Genomic DNA, 11,550 nt, shown 5'->3' with positions numbered 1-11,550 from the left:
CGGAAACCAATATTTTTTTGCTGCTGCTGCCGCTGTGTCTTCTTTTTGCAAAGTTGTTTCGAAGCAAACAGAGGCGCAGTCAGAGGCGCTGCAAAGCAGCATCGGCGGCGGAGCTGGTTTCTTTGCAACTTCCGAACGAACCCTGGACTTTTCTTTTTCTCTTCGCCAGCCTGGAAAGTTGTTGAACCTCCATCTCCCCGTTCCCTCCCCAGCGCCCAAACCCGGCATGTTTGATCCGCCGGCTGCTGCTGCTGCTTGCAAGCTCCGGGATTTCGGCAGAGCCCGGGCGAAGGATGGAAGAACAGCCCCGAGGCTCCTGAGAAGGCATTAAAAAGCGATCTCCGAGCGAAGAAGCGCGCCCGGCGTGTTTGGAGAGGAATCCAGATAATAATAATAATAATTATTATTATTATTATTTTTGCAAGGGGTGGGAGACGCATCGCCCTCCTCTTTCCTCTCCCCCCCCCCATCTCCACCATGGAAGATGTGAGTAATGTTTCAAGTGCAATGGGTTGGCAAAGGAAGGCAGCTTAAAAGGGCTTTGCATACTTGGGAGGGAGAAGGAATGGGCGAGATGTGGCGAGTTACAAGATAGAGGAGGGAGGAATGCGCCCCTTTTCTGTTCGTTCAAGAAGTTAAGTTTCTAGTCCGCTGGGTCCAACTGCTTGCTTTCCTCTTGGCTGGGCGTGTGTTTGATCCTGTGATTATTTAGATTTCATATCAGCCCTTCGCAGTGGGGCCCCGGGCGGGTTACAGCCGTGTGAAAACACAATATTAAAATCAGTTAAAACAAATTGCGGTCAAGAGAATAGGATGGATCCTAGATCGATAGATTGTCAGAAACTAGGGTACAGAGCATGCAACAGAAACTACCTTCTTAAACATTCTTACCCAGATCTTGTTTTGAAAGTTGACTGAACTTGTTAACTTTAACATCCGAAGAGGAGTAAGTCAGTTTCAAAAGCTTTTTTTTTTGGGGGGGGAGGAAAAGCTGGTGGAGGGCAAATATGCTGTAGTAGAGGATAGAAGTAATTGGGGACGAACGACTGGACGCTTCCCCCTTCCCCCTGCTTCCTGCTGAAATTAAACAGAGGGAGCTCTCAAAAGGGCCTGGATGAAAGTCTTTTTAAAAGTTTGTTTTCCTATTGGCATGGAATGGTCTTTGGCCTGGGAAAAGGAGAGGGAGGAAAACATAGCTTGTTTTGTTGATGGATGTCCGAGGCTGCTGGAAAAGGAGCACGTGCTTCAGAGGTCTCTCTGGAGTTGGTTTGCCCTGCTATGAGAAAACTCAGGCGGTGGACGAAAGTTGCCAAGCTTCCTGCTCTAACCTTGCTCCTGTGCCTTTTGTAGCAGCTTAGCACACTCCAGTCTTAGGCATCAAGTGTCGGTGGGACAGCTTTGCTAGCTTAATTCCTGGGCACCAAGTTGCTGTTGAAAACAGTGGAGCAGGGCCAATTTAAAAAATAAAACAAAAGCTGGCAATGCTTAGGTAGCAGTTGCTGATAAATTGAACTGGGTGAACCTTGCTGTAGGAAATGATGCTTGGAGTGTGCTTTTGGCTCAAGACAGCTGGGTGTGTGGGGGTGTTTCTTGGTTGCCATGGCTCACAAGAAGCAGGGAATTGTCATAGTCCAGGGTAGAAGGGGCCAGGCTCAGGCATCCTCAATTGCTCCAGATCCTGGTGCCCCACTGTGCAACTCTCACATGCAGTCTGAAGAAGCAACCTGAGAGAAATGCCTTTAAGGACTGTTGCTCCGTGGTAGAACGTCTGCTTTGCATGTTGAAGTTCCCAGGTTCTATTCTGGTAGGATTAGGAATGCCTCTAAACTGAAACCCTGGAGAGCTGCTGCCAGTCAGTGTGGACAGTACTGAGCTAGATGGACCAGTGGTCTGATTCAGTATAAGGGAGCTTCCTATTTTCCAGTTGGTTGGGATGGAGAGGCCTGTATCTCACTGACAGAGCATCTGTTTTGCATGTAATAGGTCCCAATTTCGATCCCCAGTGTCTCTAGGTAGGGCCGGGAAAGTCCAGAGAGCTGCTGCCAGTTAGTGCAAACAGTATGCAGCTAGGTGGGCCGGTGGTCTGACTCAGCATGAGGCAGCTTCCTATGTCTCATGGACACATCTTAGCAATCCCTCCCTGGACCCAGCAGCATCCTTGACAATGACCCACACCCATAGCTATTGATAGTTTGTGGGCAAATAACTCGATAAATTAATACTCAAACTCATAGGAGCATAGGAAGCTGCCAAGTCGCATCATTAGTTTACCTGGCTCAATATTGTCTACAACTGGGAAAGCAAACATTGTGTCTTCCAGATGTGGGACTACAACTCCCATCAGCCCCAGCCAGCAAGTCAGGGATGATGGGAGTTGCAGTGTAGCAGCATATTAGTGGGTCCCCCTGGTTTACATTGACTGGCAGTAGCTCTCCAGGGTTTCAGACAGTAAATCTTTTCCAGACCTTCTTGGAGATGCCGGGGATTAAATCTGGGACCTTCTGCATGCAAAGCATGCGCACTGCCAGTGAACTATTGCCCTTCCTACATTTTGTACTTGGAAGCAATTCAGTACAGACCACTGGGCTATTTAAACTCTTGACATAATTAATTCAAAGGGTCACAAGAAGGCAACTGAACCCATTATATTTACTACATTTACTACATCAGCCTCTCCTGTGCTGATGTTGCTGCAATAGGATATAGGTGGTAACCCAAGATAGAGACCTGCTTTGCTAAGAGCACTTAGCATGCTTTCAGTGTGTGCTTATTTGCAGCTAAAAACTACTTTCCTATATAGGTTAGCATGCTTCTCCTTTAAAATGTTGTTTATTCTTTTGGGCATCTCTACCCAAATCGCCTCTGGCCCGGGGTGTACCGTTTCCCCTCATCCTAGAGTTTAAATGGATCTGTCCAGAAGATCAGGCTGCTGCTTCTTTCCTTCCCTGGTTTCCCCCTTGTTTTGCATTTTGAAACTCTTGCCTTTTCAAATGGGGCTGCTGCTTCCTTCTGCCAACAAACTCGTGCTTGCACCAATTCTGTCAGGGCACTTTTGTACTGGCAACCCATAAGCTGCGTTCTCTCTGCTAATGGGCTGTTGCACTATCGAGTGGGTTTTGTTTTGTTTTTAAAAGAGATTTCATGGAGCCTTCAGCTGTTCCGTACTCTTGGAGAAATGGGAAGTAGGGAAAGGAAATGGCTTGCAAGGCTTTATAAGGGCATGGCGATGCTACAGATGTAAACCAGTTTCAATCCTGTTGGGCAGTGAAGAATAAGAGCATATATTTACTCATCAGACTTTTTAAAAAGGTTCAGTACTGCTACCATCTCCGCAGTGCTTCTTGGGAACTGTAGTTCTGTGAGGCATTCTGTGATTCCCAGAAAAGTGTGTGTGAAGCCGCAACAATTATGTTGCTAAAATCTATATAAGTTTGCCGTGGAGACATAGCATGTTGCTTTATACTGAGTCAGATCATTGTCCATCAAGCTTGGTTTAGTCCACGGTTTCCCAAACAAATCTTCAGTTGTTATTGGACTACAACTCCCATCATCCCTAGGTACTAGGACCAGTGGCCAGGGATGATGGGAGTTGTAGTTCAAAAGCAGCTGGAGACTCAACTTTGGGAAACCCTGGTTTAGTTTACATTGTGGCCTTCTAGATGTTGCTGGACTCCAGCTTTCATCATCCCTGTCCGTTGGCCCATGCTTGCTGGTGCGATGGGAGGTACAGTCCGACAACATCTGGAGGGTCACAGGTTCCCCATTCCTGGTCCACACTGATTGACAGTGGCTCTCCAGGTTTTCAGAAAGGAGAGTTCCCCAGAATTACCTGGAGAGGCTGGGGCTTGAACCTAGAATCATTTGCATGCAAAACCTCAAGACCGACCCTACCATTAGGCAGAGTGAGGAAGCTGCCTCAGGTGGTAGATGCTGAGGGTTGGGGAATGGACAAAGCTGTGTGTGCCATATTGTGAACACTAGGTGAGCCTATTGACCTCAGGTGCAGCGGAAGGCACTGTCCCATTACCGGAGCTGAAGTAAGATTCAGCTGTCAGTCTGGTTAGATTTTTTACCCGCAATGTAGCAGAAGGGAAGGCATCATTTTATTCTTTGCCTCTGGTAGCAAAATGCCTTGGACTGGCTCTGCAAAGCATGGGCTAGGCTACAGTGTCCTTCAGCCTTGGGTCCCCAGACACTGTTGGACTACAGTTCTCATTAGCTGGGAGTTGTAGTCAAACCATTTCAGCCCCAAGGTGCTGCAGCTTACGGTAATTAGTTGTCCTTTGTCATCACTGTGCTGTACTCAGGTGGTTGAGGGAATGGTGACATATCTTGCAAGTATGGCATTGAGCAGTGGGTTTGTTTCAGGATTAGTTAACACACAGGACAGGTCAGCCACAGGTGTCATCTCTAGGCTGAGCCTGCCATGTTCATGACCATTTAAGGAATTATAACAAGGATAGGGAACTTGTGGCCTCTATATATTGTTGGACTCCACTTCCCATCACTCCCAGCCAGCACAGACAATGGCCAGGGATGATGGGAATTGTGGTCCAGCAGTTACCAAAGGACTGCAAGTTCCCCATACCTGGAAAATAAACTTTGCCTTTGACTAGCATCTGGTATTCTCAGCTAAACCGTTACTGAACAGGGAGGTTCCATTGACCTATTTTGGCTGGTATCCACTGATCATGCTAATTAAGAGATGATAGATTTGATTCATTTTTAAAGCTGGTTGCCATCACTATATCTTCTTATTTCCTTTTTCACATTCACACTGTTATCTTCCTTAATTGTTTCCAGGATTTTAGGCAACAGAAAATTGCAAAGGTGCTTTTTTTACAATCTTGTGCCATTTTTATTTGCAAGAAAAGAAATCTTTTTTTCTATGTCTTTATGGACTGTGCTTTCATTAAAAAACAAAAAACAAATACAGTATACCAATTTGTAAAAAGGTAAATTAAAACATCAGTAAATACTGGTTACTAAAAAAGAAATTCACATTGCAAAGGCCTGTCTGGAACACATTTTTTTAAGATTCCTGTTGAAACTCTAGTGGTATGGAGTTCCACAGGACTGGGTCCGTCACACTAAAGGCTTGGTCCCTTGTAAAGCCCAGCAGAACCTCCATAGACAACTTAACTGCAAAAAAATAATAATCATTTTTGAAAGTGTTTGAGGGCAACTGCTTTGAAAGGATTGCAAAAGGAAATTGTGGCCTCAGATCTTCAGGAAGCAACTGTCCACAAGTTTACTCACCACATTGAGTGCCCACCAACCCAACAGGCATGCTTGTTGGAACTTAAGTCTGCGTTGCAGAGTCCTCTGAGTGCCTTGGAGGCAACAGAAGACGTATCTAAGCCCTCTTCGTGACTGCCTCTGAGTTTATGCTGCACCTTTTAGATTCTCCAAGTGCCTCTGAATGAAGCTGAATGGGAAATAGGATTCACACACCCCACCGTTCCCTATTGGGAAAGGGGCAGGGGTCCTGGCAAGCCTATATAATAATAATTATTATTATTTATACCCCGCCCATCTGGCTGGGCTTCCCCAGCCACTCTGGGCGTCTTCCAAAAAAATATTAAAATACTGTCATACATCAAACATTAAAAGCTTCCCTAAATAGGTCTGCCTTCAGATGTCTTCTAGAAGTCTGGTAGTTGTTGTTCTCTTTGACATCTGGTGGGAGGGCGTTCCACAGGGAGGACGCCACTATCGAGAAGGCCCTCTGCCTGGTTCCCTGTAACTTGGCTTCTCGCAGTGAGGGAACTGCCATAAGGCCCTCGGTGCTGGACCTCAATGTCCGGGTAGAACGATGGGGGTGGAGACGCTCCTTCAGATATACAGCCTAAACGTTAGATTACTATTAAAGCCATCCAACATTTGTCAACTTCTCCCTCAAATTGGAATTTCTGTTTGTCCCATAATAAATGTTCAGTGTACAATGGAAGCCAAAAGGTTAAATTTTGGACAGGACCTTTTTTAGACTGTATGTGTAAAGTCATATGTCTGAATTTTCCACACATACAAATGCAAAGCTCCCTTCAGGTAATATTCGAGTATACTTGGAAGCAAGGCTTAAAGTATTCTTCTCCAGGAGAGAGAGGGAGAGAGATTGGTACAGTCGTAACTCGGAAGTCGAACGGAATCTGTTCCGGAAGTGCGTTCAGCTTCCAAAATGTTCGGAAAGCAAAGTGCAACTTCTGATTGGCTGCAGGAAGCTCCTTGAGCCAATCGGAAACCATGATGGACGTTCGGGTTCCAAAAGAACATTCAGAAACCAGAACACTCACTTCCAGGTTTCAATTGTTTGGGAGCCAAGGCGTTTGAGATCCAAGGTACGACTGTATATCAAGATTTTCACTAATGTGGGGGAAGAGAGCTTTGTACATCATAATTTGACGCAAAAGAAATGAAATCCCACCAACAGCTTTGAAATGATCCAGGTCTTCCTTACCCTTAGAAACATGTAATTTGTGGGTTATTTTCTCTGCAATAGCCAGAGTTCACATACCCTTCTACCGCAACAAGTGGTTTAAGTCATGTTGTGTCCTCCATTTCTGGGCCAAAGAAGTTCTAGATAGGCTAGTTTGAAAATTTGTGTGTGAGTATCCAAAAATGTAATCGTCCCCTGCAGAAGTTGAAATGGTGCAGTCCAGAATTTCATCACTAATGTTCGAATCCACTGTGCACATTTTGGTTACAGTGTGGGAGGAGACTAGGAGGGAGGGTACCACTAGTTATACATCTGCTGTAGCCAATGTTACACCGGAAACAGCTGAGCTAACCTCTGTTGGCCATATACCTGGTGACTTGCCAATGTCAGAGCACTGATTTCAAAGCAGTAGTGCGGCTTCCAAGTCCACCGCGTTTATTGCTGGACCACACTAGCTGCAGACCACTACAAAGAAGTGAACTGGTATGCTCGTTCCAGCAACTGGAGTAACTTTATTTTTGATGCACTGGCTGCCCCCCCCAAAACCCTAAAAAAACAAACCATTAAATACATGACAGTGGTGTGATCATTGGGGTCAAACATGCAGAGAAACCCAGGACTGCCATTTGCAGAACTTGTAGTTGTTGCACTGCCATTTTGCATATGTCTCAGAAGTAAGCCTCATACACATTCAGTGGGGACTTACTCCATAAGATTTCTGCCTGAATTTCAATGATCTGGTTCATAGTTTTTCTTTTTTTAGCCCTGTGCAAAGGAGGTTAGAGTTATAGACTCTTGATATGCTTCTAAGAGTTGCACCAAAAGGAGCTTAATCAGAAATCCTGACATGTCTATATTTGTACAAGAACTGAAAGTTGCAGGAAGTGGTAATACGTAGTAAGACATAAGTTCCTGGTATATTAGAAAGATGAGTTCTTGTTTTTTAAAAATAGTACATTTAATCTGATTTAAGCACTCCTCATATCCTTACCCTCAAAGAATGAATGAATGAATCTTTATTTGCATCAGCCATCGGCCACAGCAATAAAACAACAATACAATATACAAAGAATAGAAATAAAAAGTCAATTATATAAAATACAGTCCCTCAAAGAGATTTGAATAAGAAATCTAAACTGCAAACCTTTTCAGCATCAGTCTAATTAAAATTAGGAATAGTCAGGTTCCCATAAGGAATATATTTGGGGTACTTGTTTGTTTGTTTGTTTGTTTGTATTGCACATTTATAGCCAGATTTAATTATTTTTTATTCAAAACAATTTTATGCCCTGCTTTCCCTCTTCACAAAGCAGTTGCTCAGAGCAACTTACAAATAAAGAGCAAACATCAGTGCAACAGTGATCCAAGCACTAAAACACAAATGTTCAAATAAATTTTTTTTACAAAGAGCAGTACTTACAGTGAATATGTTGAGCAGCAACAGAAGAGAAGTTTTAAATTGGCAGTGGGAGAAAAAAAGAGTAAGATAACCTAACCTTCAGCTGGTGCAAAATGTAATGGCCAGATTGTTCGCCAGAACAAGATGGTTGGAGCATATCCTGACCCATCTGCCCTGGCTGTCAGTTAGTTTCCAGGCCAAATTCAAAGTGATGGGGTTGACCTATTAAGCCTCAGGACCTCAATACTTTAAGAACCGCCTCTCCCCATACAAACCGATCCAGACCCTGCGCTTATCATCTCAGGCCCTTCTCTATATCCCCCTCCCAGAGAGGTTCAAAGGGTGGCAATAAGAGAACAGGCCGTTTCTGTGGTGGCCCCCCAACTGGAATGCTTTCCCAAGGGAGACTCGCCTGGTGCCATCATTACATGTCTTTAGATGCCAGGCAAAAACATTCCTCTTTACTCGGGCTTTTAACTCATTAAATAACTTACGGTGTGTTAAAGCTGGTGGCATGTACGACTGTTATTATGATTATTTTATTATTATGCTGCCTGTTGCTATGCTTTTTATTATGTTTTTATTATTGATTCTCCATAAAATGTGTTCTTAATGTTGTACACTGCCCCGGGATCTTTTGATAAAGGGTTATTATATTATTAATATAATACTTATATTAGTAATAATAATACTGCCCTGGGATCTTTTGATAAAGGATGGTATATAAATCAAATAAAAATATAAAGAAACAAACAAACAAATCACCAGAATATCCATTTCAGCAATTCTCTGTGTTTGTGCTTTCCCCCATTTTCTTTCTAACATATTTCCCCTTTGCAGTGCTATTTGAAAGTCATGCAAACCAATCTTGAAGATTTTCCAATGTTGGGGGGCAGACTCATGAAAGGAAGCTTATATCTGATCTTCTGAGAATGTGTGCTGCAAAGTGTATTTGAACTCATCCTGTTAGCTCTCACAAGATATTATGAGACTTTAATTTAAAGAGAGAGAGATATTGGGGGGGGGGGGGGAAGGTGGCTATTTGGCCTGGAAAATAGAAGCTGTTTGCCCTTAATAGGAAGGTGTGGTGGAATTTAGGAAGTTTTTTTCTTAGACTATATTGGTGTGTTTGAGTAGCCGTCCTGGCTATGGGCTTCTATTAGTGCAGCTCTGAGCAAGTGTGCCTGAGGCCAAGGCTTATTTTTTTTAAGGCGAAAAAAAGGGTATGAATGTGACTGAAAAGTGAGAACAGGAAACACCATGTTATATTTATAGCTATATATACATTTAGTTATCTATCTGTCCACAGTTTATATATATCTAATGTGATATATGTATAGTCTTGTCAGAGAGAACCCTGAATTACTGAGGGATCTTAAACCATTTCTTTCAACGAATTAAAAAAATATGTTTTCAGTCAGTTGGATGGTTTCCAGAGGTAGCGTTGACAAAGCACCTGTCCCCCCCACCTAACGCACATGTTCAGGGTGCGAGTCTCCCTGCTGATTTTCTGCTAGTCCCCATGGGTGAGCAATGTGGCTGGAAGTGGTAGGAGTAGATTAGAGAGAGGCCAGGCTCCTGCTATATATCCCAGGCCTGGCCAAGCAAGCAACCGCCTGCTGTCTACCATTGTTGCATATAACATTACTGCTTCTGTGTAGAAGTCGTGGAATCTGGAGCTCCAGATCCTTGCCTCTCTCCTGGTTCATATCTCAGTTTCTGTGATGTTATTATCCTTTTCTCTTTTTTTACTTTTTACTTTAGATTTCTCACTTCTCCTTTACCATACCTTTCTCTTCAACACATTTATTCTACGTTATACTGTAGGGGTGCTCTGGTGAACCCCCACATGCCAGTCCTCAAAGGTTGGAGGGGGGAGGAAGTGGGAATGTTAGGCAAGACTCACTTAAGCCTGTCTGAAAAGTGGGGTGCCCATCTTGCCCCAGTTTGAGTGCATTGCCTCATGTCCTCGATGAATATGTGAGGGAGGGTTAGTATCCTGACGGAAGGACTACATGGCAGGAGCTGCCTTGACCTCTTGGATTGGATCTGATCTGTGGGCAATTGCCAATTATAAGAACTGTAACTTGGAGGAACTTGTTTTCCTCTTCCCTCCAATTCCTTTTTCCTTGTGTGCTGTGTCTTTTTTATTGAGAGCCTGAGGGCGGCGACTGTCTCGTTTGCAGTGCAATAAAAACACACACGCAAACAAACAAACAAACATTTCACAAAAGGTTGCTCTCGCCTTGATTGCAATTTCTTTTCTCCTTAAATAACGGAGAATTGTGGTGTGGGGGAGACACAGGAGAAAAACTGAGCACCTCTTATGCTGTGCACATAAATTAAAGTTGCTTGTATAGCTGCATAATGTGCTGGGGGGGTGTAAAGGTTTGAGTTTCTAATGACAACCTTTCTTTTTTCCTTGTGTGGCTCTAGGGTGTGAAGGAGGAGGCCGCAGAGAAGCCAAAGTGTCCTACTAAAGCGGAGAAAGCTGGCTGGATCAGGAAGAGCAGTGCAGGTCTCTTTGGTCTCTGGAAGGAGCGTTACATCCAGCTGTGCAAAACCAAACTGTTAGTGTACGAAGATGAGGTAAGAACAGTTGAAGGAAAGCTTCTCTAGAGAGGGCTGTTCTCTTGCTCAGTGCTCGGTGACACTGGGGCCTGCCACAATGCAATGATAGGATCAGCCACTCTTGTCTTGACACGGTGCCTTTCAGTACGTTCGCCTGCTAAATCCTGAAGACCGGCGGCGCTCATAGTTTGCCTGCATTAAGGTTGCACCTGTCAATTCCGTATCAAAATAAGCTCCTGTTTCTCCCCTTGTATGAGACACCACATTCCAGGGAGCTTGCCGTTTTGGTCCATTGCAACTGAAACCAGCAGTCTTGTACCACTTGAAAGGTTCGTGTTGTGGCATGAAGCTTTGGGGATCTCAACCTGCTCAGGCTTTAATACCTGCCTTGGAGGTCCTGCTGTCTGTATCATTGTCCAAGGTGCTTAATAATAATAATAATAATAATAATAATAATAATAATAAATTATGTGTATGCAACCCACTTGACTGGGTTTCCCCAGCCACTCAAGAGATTAGGCCCTTTTGGTAGTGGAAATAGGTTTCCCTGTAGAGCAAGGATGAGGAGCCTTTTTCATCCCGAGGGCCACATTGCATTCTGGTCAACTTTGCAGGGAGCCATGTGCCAGTGGGCAGGCAATAAATGTTCAGTATACTGATTTCTGGGACGCGGGTGGCGCTGTGGGTTAAAGCACAGAGCCTAGGACTTGCCAATCAGAAGGTTGGCGGTTCGAATCCCCGCGACGGGATGAGCTCGTCAAAGTGCAAGTAGATAAATAGGTACCACTCCGGCGGGAAGGTAAAAGGCATTTCCGTGCGCTGCTCTGGTTCGCCAGAAGCGGCTTAGTCATGCTGGCCACATGACCTGGAAGCTGTACGCCGGCTCCCTCAGCCAATAAAGCAAGATGAGTGCCACAACCCCAGAATCAACTGGACCTAATGGTCAGGGGTCCCTTTACCTTTATACTGATTTCTACACACGTTCACCCACCTCTCCATCCAGACTAACAAGACACATTGTCTGTGTTCAAGGGTACGTTCCAGCCAGGTAAAAACACTTGGGGTGCAAAGCTGGGGTGTTTCTTGGGGAAAGTCCCAAGGGAGATAAAGAGATTTGGAGGCCTGCATTCAGCCCCAGCCCTGC

At 44.5% G+C, this 11,550-nt stretch overlaps 1 protein-coding gene across 3 annotated transcripts in view; it reads left to right on the top strand.

Annotated features, from left to right (window-relative positions):
• PLEKHO2 (pleckstrin homology domain containing O2) overlaps window positions 1-11,550 on the top strand; it is a 37,090-nt gene continuing 25,540 nt past the window's right edge. For all 3 annotated transcript variants that reach the window (XR_014002170.1, XR_014002171.1, XM_081171182.1), the window contains exons 1-2: window positions 1-486; window positions 10,272-10,424. Coding sequence is in view for 1 of the 3 variants with exons in the window: in XM_081171182.1 (XP_081027308.1) it covers window positions 478-486; window positions 10,272-10,424 (162 nt within the window). In the remaining 2 variants the exon portion in view is untranslated. The remainder of the gene's footprint in view (window positions 487-10,271; window positions 10,425-11,550) is intronic.

The sequence above is a fragment of the Podarcis bocagei genome (assembly GCF_964188305.1).
Source record: "Podarcis bocagei genome assembly, chromosome: 14".
Taxonomy (NCBI): Eukaryota; Metazoa; Chordata; class Lepidosauria; order Squamata; family Lacertidae; genus Podarcis; species Podarcis bocagei.
This window is presented reverse-complemented; position numbering and strand designations above follow the sequence as displayed.